The 12,104-nt window shown below is 46.9% G+C and overlaps 1 protein-coding gene across 11 annotated transcripts in view; it reads right to left on the bottom strand.

Annotated features, from left to right (window-relative positions):
• Positions 1 to 12,104, bottom strand: part of LOC114582713 (uncharacterized) — a 120,194-nt gene that overhangs the window by 60,578 nt on the left and 47,512 nt on the right. The window contains exons 1-5 of one of the 11 annotated variants that reach the window (XM_077917867.1): positions 4,979 to 7,676; positions 2,738 to 3,156; positions 2,450 to 2,531; positions 2,164 to 2,246; positions 232 to 358 (exon numbers count right to left, since the gene is read on the bottom strand). The exons of 3 other annotated variants lie outside the window; for them this stretch is intronic. In XM_077917867.1, coding sequence (XP_077773993.1) covers positions 232 to 358; positions 2,164 to 2,246; positions 2,450 to 2,531; positions 2,738 to 3,139 — 694 coding nt within the window. In that variant the 5' untranslated portion in view covers positions 3,140 to 3,156; positions 4,979 to 7,676. Of the gene's footprint in view, positions 1 to 231; positions 359 to 2,163; positions 2,247 to 2,449; positions 2,532 to 2,737; positions 3,157 to 3,506; positions 3,664 to 4,115; positions 4,230 to 4,300; positions 4,364 to 4,978; positions 7,677 to 12,104 lie in introns of those variants that run through there. 7 more of the 11 variants (XM_077917870.1, XM_077917866.1, XM_077917868.1 and 4 more) reach the window with 7 other exon arrangements.

Below are 12,104 nucleotides of genomic sequence, written 5' to 3'. Positions count from 1 at the left end.
TGAAGTGTTAGAATCCCAGGTGCTGTAGGTGGTGCTGTTGAGCTCCAAAAACATCTGGCAGGTTTCTCATTTTGAGATAGATGATAGATATAGATAGATAGATAGATAGATAGATAGATAGATAGATAGATATAGATAGATAGATGATAGATAGATATAAATAGATAGATGATATATAGATCGATCTATGGAATTTCAAAGCAGATATTATCATCCAACTGGGAGCCTTACCGAGGGAAGCCATGATCCCACGATTCTCCTCCATGACTTCCTTATGCAAAGCTCTCTGGTCAGGATCCAACAATGCCCACTCCTCCTCCGTGAAATGCACAGCTACATCTTCAAAGCACAGAGGACCCTGAAAGGAAAAAGACAAGGGTTCTTCTCTAAGGCAGTCTAAAGATTATCTACTACACTTTGCGGTGGTGTTTCCTGCCTGTTCATTTCTGTGTTGTGTTATTTGCAACGGGGATACTCAAAAATGCTGAGCAAAGGTCCACTAGGCTGTATCACTTGGTCCCTGCAGGGATGGCGCTCTGAGGGTTGGGCACCACTGGGTGTTTTTGGACCACAAAATGGTACACAAGTCTTAAATCTTGGACCAGCCAAAAAGGATCTGGAGTTAAATTCAAGGCTTGTGAATAGGTATTACTGACATGGCTTGCAGTTTTTGGGACAGAAAGTATCGGTCTAATATGCCGAGATCTTTCCTATTCTATTGATTCAAGAAGGTTCTGGAAACTTGTCTGGGTCTCACAAGCTACAAGCTGCTACAAGCTGCAAGCGTCTAGTCTATAGATGATCAGCAATTTTTCCCATCCTGCCTGGAAACGAGCAGAAGGTTCCTGCTATTTGGGTTACTCCTTCAGAGAAGCGGAGTACAGCTGGTTGAAGCTGGCCCTGTTAATTTTCTATCCCAAGGCCATGCTGCCCATAAACATAGGCCATAATTCCTCTGTCGTGGATGTGAGTCCAATCATGGCTTCCTTTGGAAGAGGATACTGTTTGGTACAAGGAAAGGGCAGGTCTTTGCTGTATTTTAATTTGACTGCTGTGGCAGTCTTCAAGAGTTGCACAGGATTAGATTCCAGCCCCCCAACCAAGGGGGTGTCTCATTCTTCAGCTCAAGGGGGAGGCCTCTAAACTCTCCTTCCTGCTTAGCCTCCTGCACTATCCCTTCAAACTTAAGCATTTAATAATTATGGGCTAATACTTGCCTGGATCTGCCGGGGGTCTCCTTTGACTTCTCTCATCTAAGGTGTTGAACACTGATTTGGCTATTGAAAATAACTTGCTAATGCTTTCCCCATCATAACCAATACGCGGGTTTAGGGCATTCCTGATGTCAAACATGGATTTGTCCTTAAAGAACCCATTTATAACACCCTTCATATTGGGAGGTTTTCCAGATAAATCCCTGCCTATGTTTTATGGTGGCTACCAGACGGACGTAGTATTCAGATGGATGTTCATCTGTGTAGTCCTTGTATGACGGTTTACGACATTACACTGCTGACTGGCAGGTTTGATGGCATCTAGGATGGTTTTCTTAATAATCTTCAGGCACTAGGATCCATGATCAGTGTTATGGCCCCAGTTGGGCTTGTTGGCTATGGGGTTCCCCATTGACAAAATGGAGGTAAGTCAAGGTCCCTGTCTCTGAAATGGCACTGGGACCCTGTTTTGGGGAAAGGCTGGGGATGAGGATCCACTCTGTACTTTCCCCATGCTCTGTTTTGGGGTGGGGGAACCTCACAATGACCAAAAGTCAAATTAACGGGCCATATGGAGGCAAAAATGAAAGGACGTCCTCACTCTTCACCCCATGGTCGGTTTTTGGGGGGGCAGTGGGTGTTGGGGAATCTTGGCCACTGTTTCTATGATATGTCAACTGCTTAGAAGCCCATCGGAGCACTCAATCATAAATATATAAATAAAACTGCAAGTATTGATAAATAATACTAGCAACATACAGAAGGCTAGTTAAGGAGATGAGGCTGTTCCTGATTTTCAGCAGATAGACCTTACTGAATGGCACTTTCAGCCTTTGTTTGGGACAGCTTTGACGAAACCAAAGAGGAAGAGAGGGATTTCTTCATTCCCAGAGACACCCTGGCTGCCCCACTCCTGAGCCTCTTTCCCCACAAGGCTCCTTCCTCCTACCTGATCTGCTTCTACAGCTGCTGATTCCTCTCCACCACCAGGAAAAGACGGGTGAGGATGACTTGCCGGCATTCTTCTTTCACCTGAGAGACAAAGGTTAGTTGGAAGCCAGGAGTGCATGCTTCTCTGAAATGTACATTTCGACGGTTGTACAAATTTCACAGTTTTGTTGTGCTCTTCTGGGCTCTTGGGCCCAAATGTCTTCCCCCCAAAATCAAAAGAACTCGCAGATTACTTTCAAAAGCAACAGAATGACCAAACGGAGAAGAAACTCCTTCCTCCTTACCTAGTGAACTATCTGTGGTGTCCAACGGAGTCCTCTCTGCCTCAGAGTAATTGGAGCCCATTTCTGCAACCAGATCCTTTTCCTGAAAGAGCAACAAGGATTCAAAACTGGAGAGAATGGAGAGAAAGGCTAGAGAAGGAACGGGAGAGGCAAAATCTTTAGGGGTATCTCATGTCATTTCTTGGATGCTCCCCCCCCCCAAAGGATGAGCAATTAGTATAGGTTTTTAGGATGCGCTCCCTCCTGTTTGGAGCCCCTTGGGAGCATCCAGAGGAAAGTCTCTCTCACCTGCTTCCTCTCCTCTGCCTGACTCAGGAGGAAACCTTCGGCCAGGGCCACTGCCTGGGAACTGGTCTCTGCTCCGCATTCCCTCACCCAGCTCTCCATCTCTGCTGGAAGGACAGCCAGGAACTGCTCCAAGATCACCAGGTCCAGCATCTCAGCTTTCGTGTGCCTTTCTGGCTTCAGCCACTGGTGGCAAAAGTGGTAGAGTTGGCTGCAAACTTCTCGGGGTCCTTTGGCCTCCTGGCAGCAGAACCGCCTGAACTGCTGGCTCTGCGCCTCTGAGCGAAGGGTGTCCTCCTCTCCCAGGAGCTTCTGCACTGAGTTTTCCCATAATCTCCCACTGCTCCCAGTTTCCATGGCATGGCCTCTTCCTCCTTCAGGGCCAGTTGAGTCTCTCTCATCCATCTGACCTCTCAGGAAGCCTGCAAGAGATCAGAAGAAAACTCTTTTTACAAAAGAAATCCAAAAATCCAAATTAACATCCAACATTCAAAAGCAATTTAAAATAAACCCTCTCCCAAATAAAACAGCACCCACCCAAGTTAAAACTCCATCACTGCTACAACAATAACTGGAATTTCTAGGCACCTATTCATTATATAAAGCAACGTATGAGTGGACTAAAACCATGTGCATTTACAAAATACACATTCAGGGGCCAAATAGTTCAGCCAGATGCCTGAAGCAGGAGTAGTAATAATCATAATAACAATAATATTATCATTTCCTATTACAAATATTTTCCCACCAGAGAAAAACACACACTTTCTACATTCAGCTACCTTCCAATATTCTGTTCCTGCGTCAGAAACTCGGCTATGATCTTTTCATCTGGTCAGTGCCTAGAATCCATCCAGTTAATCCATTTCGGGAAGCGCCCCCCCCCCAATTAACCAGCACTGCTGATGCCAACGTCCAGGCCAAGAAACGCAGCTGCGCTTGATTTAAGGAGCAGGTAGAGGAAAGAAAGTCGGCTCCGTGGGGGTGGGTGGGGGGTTGCCTGGATGGATCAGCTGAACACGGCGCCCTCGGGGGAGGGGGGGCGCTCAGCTTCCCGGCTCTAGACCTGAGGGGATCCTTGCAATGCCCTCTCTGCGGAGAAGCCCTGGAAGACGAGCTGGAAACGGGCCCACAATCCCGCGACCAGATTATGGGCTGGGATCCCTTTATGGCATAGTTCTACCCTCCTTTATTTCTCCAATGAGCTCAAGGGGGCATCCATGGGTCTGTAGCTGCACACCTCCTGGGAACGAGCCCCCGCCCTGGCTTTGTAGAGATGGAGGGGGAGGACCCTGGGCTCCCTGATTTGGGGGTCTGTGGGGTGGGCAGGGAACCCCTCTTCTCCCCAATGCCCCTCCGGGGGAAGAGAGAGGAGACTCACCAGCGCGCAGAAGGCACCGCCGAGGCAGCATTTGCAAAGGAGACGACAGCCCCCTCCCCCTCTTGCAGGAAGGGAGGGGGAAGGGAGGACCTGCCCCCCCCCGCGACACTTTTATTTTCCTGTCCTCTCTAGGAATACAGCTCAACTCTTTTTAACCCTTGGCAACCCGTGTGCACCCAGCTCACCCTTCTCTCCTTCTCTGCCTTTTCGCCTCCAGAAGGCGAAGCCCAGGAGAAGCCGTGTGCGCTGCGCAGTCAGAGAAGTTTTCGGGGGGTGGGCGGTTCTAATCTGCTCCCTCCCTCCCTCCCTCGTGTTACGGAAATGAAGGGGGGCACCTCTTAGAGAGCAGTTTTCCGCCTCCTTCCCAAACCCCTGGACGATGAGCCCAGCCACCTTCGTTCATAGTTGCAGAAGCACTGGCAACTTCTGTTTCAGTGTATCTGAAGAAGTGTGCATGCACACGAAAGCTCATACCAAGAACTAACTTAGTTGGTCTTTAAGGTGCTACTGGAAGGAATTTTGTTTTGTTTTGACTATGGCAGACCAACACGGCTACCTATCTGTAGCAGAAGCACTGCATTAACCATGGCCGTAAACCAGCACGTTCAATCGATCCATATTGTCGGAATGTTCAGGGAGGCAGAAGAGCATATATTGTTTAATAATATCCTTCCTAACTTGCCTTAGCAAGTTCAATAACTTAGCAGAGTTTAAACATTCCCCCTTTAAACGCACAGCGGTTAACTTGTTGCCAGCTCGTTTGAGCTTCTAAATATAGGATTTCTGGTAATTCCCTTTTGTCCCTCTTAAAAAGAATAGACACGACAATCTTATTTAAAGTCAGTAAAAACAAGTTTACTCACAGTATCATCAGTTCACAATCGCATCCCTGAAGGCAGACTTAGGTTACAAAATATATACAAGAGGAACTATCCCATACGGGGTGCTCTGTGGGCTGGAAGGAAATAGGTCGTTTCTAGCTGAAGAGCTGTTGCTTCTTCGATACAAGCAAGATGGAGAAGACAGTCCAAGAGAGGAAGTGTGCTCCCTGCCTTGCTCTTTTGTTACCTGGCCAGGTAAGGCCACGCCCATCTCTAGTCACATGCAGAAGAAGTTTGTACAAAACTTCCCCTTGCATGTCCACTCTAGGAATGTTGTGCTTGACTGCTATGTCTTTCACATCCCACAAATATATAACACTGAACTTATGTTACTGCTTGATGAATGAACCCTGTGTTTTATGAATGGACTCTTTATTTTGAGAATTACCAAAGATCGACCAGCGGGGAGCTCTGAATTCTGACAGCTAACCAATCGGGTATTACCAAACAGCGCCCCCTAGCAGCAGGGAATGGCGCAAACCCTTCAGCCGCTCAGCAGATCAGCCTTTGCACGGTTGACTGAGCACCAGCTTCTGTGTCGATAATAGAGAAAGCTGGTAAATCGTATCTCTTCGGGTTTCGATTGCCGGAACCTCTTACATTGTTGCAAGAAAGCGTCAAATTGTATTCCTTTGTCTTTGACAGTGCTGATGGAGTACTAACCTTTGAAAAGGCATATAAAATCAATGCCTTAACCAATTCTCCCCATTTCAATGACATTTTGCTTCAAAAGGGAAGGCAGATTTGGACACCACCATCCTCCATAATCCCTGAGGTATACAGTCATGTACACAGCACCCCTCCCTTGAGGGAAACAATGGACATCTTCTGATGGGTTTGTTCAAGCCAGGTGTTCCCAAAGCCCACCCTCCCATCCTTGAGAAGGCCAGAAGACAAGGATATGCAATGATAGTTTTATTGTTCTTTAGGTGGCGGCTACTTAAGGTGTCTGGTTGGATAGTGTTCTCGAAGCTACAAACATGAGCCTGACCAAACTGCGGGAGGCGGTGGAAGACAGGAGTGCCTGGCGTGCTCTGGTCCATGGGGTCACGAAGAGTCGGACACGACTAAACGACTAAACAACAACAACACTTAAGGTGTCAGTAGGGACGTGGGTGGCGCTGTGGGTTAAACCAAAGAGCCTAGGACTTGCCGATCAGAAGGTCAGAGGTTCGAATCCCCACGGCGGGTTGAGCTCCCGTTGTTCGGTCCCTGCTCCTGCCAACCTAGCAGTTTGAAAGCACATCAAAGTGCAAGTAGATGAATAGGTACCGCTCTGGCGGGAAGGTAAACGGTGTTTCCGTGCACTGCTCTGGTTCGCCAGAAGCGGCTTAGTCATGCTGGCCACATGACCCGGAAGCTGTACGCCGGCTCCCTCGGCCAGTAAAGCGAGATGAGCGCCGCAACCCCAGAGTCGGTCATGACTGGACCTAATGGTCAGGGGTCCTTTTACATTTACTTAAGGTGTCTGGAACTTAATCTGGTGTCTGGAACTTAATCTGATAAGCGGGGCAATTTAACAAACTTGGGTATCCTCACAACTCTCCTCCCTCCTTGTATACCAGTATACCTGAAGGATACCTGAAGGAGCCCAGTATACCTGAAGGAGCGTTGCCACCCCCATCATTCAGCCCGGACACTGAGGTCCAGCTCCGAGGGCCTTCTGGTGGTTCCCTCCCTGCGAGAAGCCAAGTTACAGGGAACCAGGCAGAGGGCCTTCTCGGTAGTGGCGCCCTCCCTGTGGAACGCCCTCCCATCAGATGTTAAAGAAATAAACAACCATCTGACCTTTAGAAGACATATAGAGGCAGCCCTGTTTAGGGAAGTTTTTAATGACAATGTTTTAATGTATTTTTAATCTTTTGTTGGAAGCTGCCCAGAGTGGCTGGGGGAAACCAGCCAGATGGGGGGGGGGGTTTATAAATAAATGATGATGATGATGATGATGATGATGTTGTATCAGTGATGTATGAATGATGCTTCTGGAAATGAATTCTGGGTAGTGTGTAACCTATGTTCGGGGTTCTTACTCCTTGTGGGGACCTATTGCGCGACAATAAAGGTCGTGGTCTACGGACTGCTGTATTTCTTTGTTACTTGGCTAGAACTTCCTTCTTTTGCTGACCGCAGAGACCTGTGGGGGACTTGCACCCCAACAAGCTGGTCTGCTGAGTATCCTCGCACCCTGGAATTTCCCCTAACATTTGAAAACAGAAACAGGAGGAGCAGCTTGTAGGAGAAAAGGGTTGTGCCATGGAAAATGGAGCAAGCTGGTTTTCTCCTGCTGCAGAGGTTAGGACTGAGGCCATTGATTCATGTAACAGGAAAGGAGATTTCAGCTAAACAGTAGGCATAACTTTCTATCAGTAAGAGCTAATTCACTACAGAACAGACTTCACCAGAAGTTGCTGGACTGTTCTTGATCGGAGGTTTTTCAGCAGAGGCTGAATGGCCATCTGTCACAGACAGTGCTATTTTTCTAGAAAAATGGTGCCAGAAGACACCACGAACTGTCCCTTGTTCTTTGAGAATGGCAATGGCAACCCACCTGAGAGGTGCCAGAGCAAAGTTCTGGTGAACTCCAGTTGAAAAAACCCAAACACCTTTAGTTGAGCTTCCTGCATTGCAGGGAGTTAATCTAGATGACCCTCATAGTCACTTCCAACACTATGATTCTGCAATTCAACTATTCTCCCTGCTGTGAGTTCTTGGATGGAAAGTGGGCTTGGTCCTCTGAAGCTCTTTCTGCATTCCAAGCGCTGTTATGGTTTCTCCCCATATGAATTCTTTGATGGGAAGTGAGATGGTCCTTTCTGCTGAAGCTCTTTCCACAATCCAAGCAGTGATACAATTTCTCCCCTGTATGGATTCTTTGATGGGAAGTGAGATTGTCCTTTCTACTGAAGCTCTTTCCACAATCCAAGCAGTGATATGGTTTTTCCCCTGTATGAATTCTTTTATGGAAAGTCAGATGGACACCTTTTCTGAAGTTCTTTCCACATTCGAAGCATTGATATGGTTTCTCCCCTGTATGAATTCTTTGATGGGAAGTGAGACTAGCCTTGTGAATGAAGCTCTTTCCACATTTGAAGCATTGAAAACATTTCTCCCCTGTATGAATTCTTTGATGGGATGTGAGACCAGAGGTCTGATTGAAGCTCTTTCCACATTCCAAGCACTGATATGGTTTCTCCCCTGTATGAAGTCTTTGATGGGAAGTGAGGTAGGATCTCCGACCGAATCTCTTTCCACATTCTAGGCACTGATACGGCTTCTCCCCTGTATGAATACTTTGATGGGAATTGAGGCTTTGCTTGTGGGTGAAGCTCTTGCCACATTCCAAACATTCATAGGGTTTCTCCCCTGTATGGATTCTTTGATGGAACATGAGATTGCCCCTTTGACTGAAGCTCTTTCCACATTCCAAACACTGATAGGGTTTCTCCCCTGTATGAATTATTAGATGGAAAATGAGACTTTCCTTGCGGGAGAAGTTCTTTCCACATTCCAAGCACTGATGTGGTTTCTCCCCTGTATGAATTCTTTCATGGGCAGTGAGACTTGCCTTCCAACTGAAGTTCCTTCCACACTCTTTACATTGAAATGGTTTCTCCAGTGTATGAATTCTCTGATGGGCAGTGAGACTTCCCTTCCGGTTGAAGCTCTTTCCACATTCCAAGCACTGATAGGGTTTCTCCCCTGTATGAATTATTTGATGGGAAGTGAGACTTTCCTTCCGACTGAAACTCTTTCCACACTCTTGACATTGAAATGGTTTCTCCCCTGTGTGAATACTCTGATGGGAGGTGAGGCTTTCCTTCTGGGTGAACCTCTTTCCGCATTCCAAGCACTGATATCGTTTCTCCCCGGTATGAATTCTTTGGTGGGAAGTGAGACTATACTTCCTGTTGAAGCACTTTCCACATTCCAAGCACTGATAGGGTTTCTCTAATGTATGAATTCTCTGATGGACAGTGAGAGTTTCCTTCCGGGTGAATCTCTTTCTACATTCTAAACACTGATATGGTTTCACCCCAATAAGATTTGTTTGATAGGAAGTGGAAAGGGAGATGGAGCTCTCTCCACACTCCAAATATTCATGTGGTTTCTCTACTGTGTGGATTTTGTCGTGGTCTCCCCAGTTCTTAATTTCCAATTGATCACCACCTGCGATGAATGGAGAAATGGGTTAGAACTTCAGAAATAATTGGAACCCCAAATGATTGGACAATGCTAATTTACTCTTGTGATAGTGGAAGAACGGGAGGGGGTCAGGCATGAGGTCTTACTACAGGGTTCACTGCCTGTGTTGACTGGCATTCATGGACTGATTTGTGGGAACCTGAGATGTGCAAAACCTGGCTCTTTTCTTGAATGGATTTTGTTTGGCCGAATCATGGAATTTTCTGCATCTCTATTGTCACTCACCTCTTTGTTGCTCCATTTCCAAGGCCCAAGGTCTCTTTGGTCAACCAAAAACAGACAGAAGCAAAAACAAAAACCACAAATCCTGACAGAATCTACTTTCACTTTCCTAAAAATTCTGAAAACTACCGTGGTACCTTGGGTTAAGTACCTAACTTGTTCTGGAGGTCCGTTCTTAACCTGAAACTGTTCTTAACCTGAAGCACCACTTTAGCTAATGGGCCTCCCGCTGCCGCCGCGCCGCCAGAGAACGATTTCTGTTCTCATCCTGAAGGAAAGTTCTTAACCCGAGGTACTATTTCTGGGTTAGCGGAGTCTGTAACCTGAAGCGTATGTAACCTGAGGTGTCTGTAACCCAAGGTACCGTACATTTATAAAGGCCTGGGCAGTTGGTTTTAAAGCAGCCTGATCATGGTTTTAAAAAGCATAACTGGAAGAGGAATTTTCACAGATGAAACAATCCATACCCCTCCATTGAAGGTGACCTGTGCCCTGCTAGGATACCAGGTGCAGTAGGTGGTTCTGTTGAGCTCCATCCAAATCTGGCAGACTTTTCAGTTTGCTATCTCTCTCTCTCTCTCTCTCTCTCTCTCTCTCTCTCTCTCTCTCTCTCTCTGGAATTTCAAAGCAGATATTATCATCCAACTGGGAGCCTTACCGAGGGAGGACATGATCCCACGATTCTCCTCCATGACTTCCTTATGCAAAGCTCTCTGGTCAGGATCCAACAACGCCCACTCCTCCTCCGTGAAATGCACAGCTACATCTTCAAAGCACAGAGGACCCTGAAAGGAAAAAGACAAGGGTTCTTCTCTAAGGCAGTCTAAAGATTATCTACTACACTTTGCGGTGGTGTTTCCTGCCTGTTCATTGCTGTGTTGTGTTATTTGCAACGGGGATACTCAAAAATGCTGAGCAAAGGTCCACTAGGCTGTATCACTTGGTCCCTGCAGGGATGGCACTCTGAGGGTTGGGCACCACTAAGTGTTTTTGGATGACAAACCGGTAAACAAGTCTTAAATACTGGACCAGCCAAAAAGGATCTGGGGTAGAATTCAAGGCTTGTGGATAGGTAAGAGGGAGGTGGTATTACTGACATGGCTTGCCATTTTTGGTATAGAAAGTATTGGTGTAATATGCAGAGATCTTTCCTATTCTATTGATTCAAGAAGGTTCTGGAAACTTGTCTGGGTCTCACAGCCTAGAACAGGGGTCTGCAACCCGCGGCTCCGGAGCCGCATGTGGCTCTTTTACACCTTTGCTGTGGCTCCGGGGCGGATACTAGCGAGGGGAGGAGGCGCATTGTGCACCTAGACACTCCCCACTGTGGCGGGCGCTGTACTGGCTGTGACGTCGCACGGGGGCGGTGCGTGCGTTAGTCACGCACCGTCCCGAATTCACCTTCCTGCCTGCCCGCTACATTGTAAGGGGCATGTACGCTGGTCACTGCATTGAAAGGGGGCATGTACGCTGGTCACTGTTTTGAAGGGGAGTGAAGAACACACACACACACAAAGGTAACTTGTTAATTTAACGTTTATTTCTATGAGGAGGAGTAATTCTGAGGGGTCAAACAAAGAAATAATAAAAAAGTGACAAAAAAGTTATTTTTATAATGACGAGTTTTGCGGCTCCCAGTTTTTCTTTCTTCGGAAACGGGTCCAAGTGGCTCTTTTTGTCTTAAAGGTTGCAGACCCCTGGCCTAGAAGCTACTGCAAGCTGCAAGCGGCAAGTGACTAGCTGGTCAGCAATTTTTCCATTCTGCCTGGAAATGAGCAGAAGGTTCCTGATTTTGGGGTTACTCCTTCAGAGAAGCTGAGTACAGCTGGTTGAAGGTGGCCCTGTTATTTTTCTATCCCAAGGCCATGCTGCCTATAAACAGAGGCCATAATTCCTTCGTCATGGATGTGAGTTTTTTATATATATATTGCAAATGGATTGTTAAGTACTATGAATATCCCAAAGAGGTGAATTCGTGAATAGTTATGCTCATTTCCCTTCAGTAAATAATACTAGATGAAGCTCCTGCGCCTGGACTGTTTTTTGGGATCCTGCATTGTGTTTAATCTGCCAACAATTCGTTGTAGTCTAATCTGGATCGGTCTGGAAGGGTCACAAATGAAAGGATCTCCTCTCTCCGCACCCCGTCTGCTTTTTTGGGGGGGCGTTGCATTGGGGAATCTTGGGCACTGTTTTTATGGTATGTCAACTGATTAGAAGCCCATTGTTGCACTCAATTATAAATATATAAATAAAACTGCAAATGCTGATAAATAACACTACAGACATACAGAAGGCTAGTAAAGGAGGGGAGGCTGTTCCTGATTTTCAGCAGATAGACCTCCTTGAATGGCACTTTCAGCTTTTGTTTGGGACAGCTTTGACGAAACCAAAGAGGAAGAGAGGGATTTCTTCATTCCCAGAGAGACCCTGGCTGCCCCACTCCTGAGCCTCTTTCCCCACAAGGCTCCTTCCTCCTACCTGATCTGTTTCTACAGCTGCTGCTTCCTCTCCACCACCAGGAAAAGATGGGTGAGGAGGTCTTGTTGGCATTCTTCTTTCACCTGAGAGACAAAGATTAGTTGGAAGCCAGGAGTGCATGCTTCTCTGAGATGTACATTTTGACAGTTGTACCAATTTCATAGCTTTGTTGTGCTCTTATGGGCTCCTGGGCCCAAATGTC

Source organism: Podarcis muralis, chromosome 13 (genome assembly GCF_964188315.1).
Source record: "Podarcis muralis chromosome 13, rPodMur119.hap1.1, whole genome shotgun sequence".
NCBI lineage: Eukaryota > Metazoa > Chordata > Lepidosauria > Squamata > Lacertidae > Podarcis > Podarcis muralis.
This window is presented reverse-complemented; position numbering and strand designations above follow the sequence as displayed.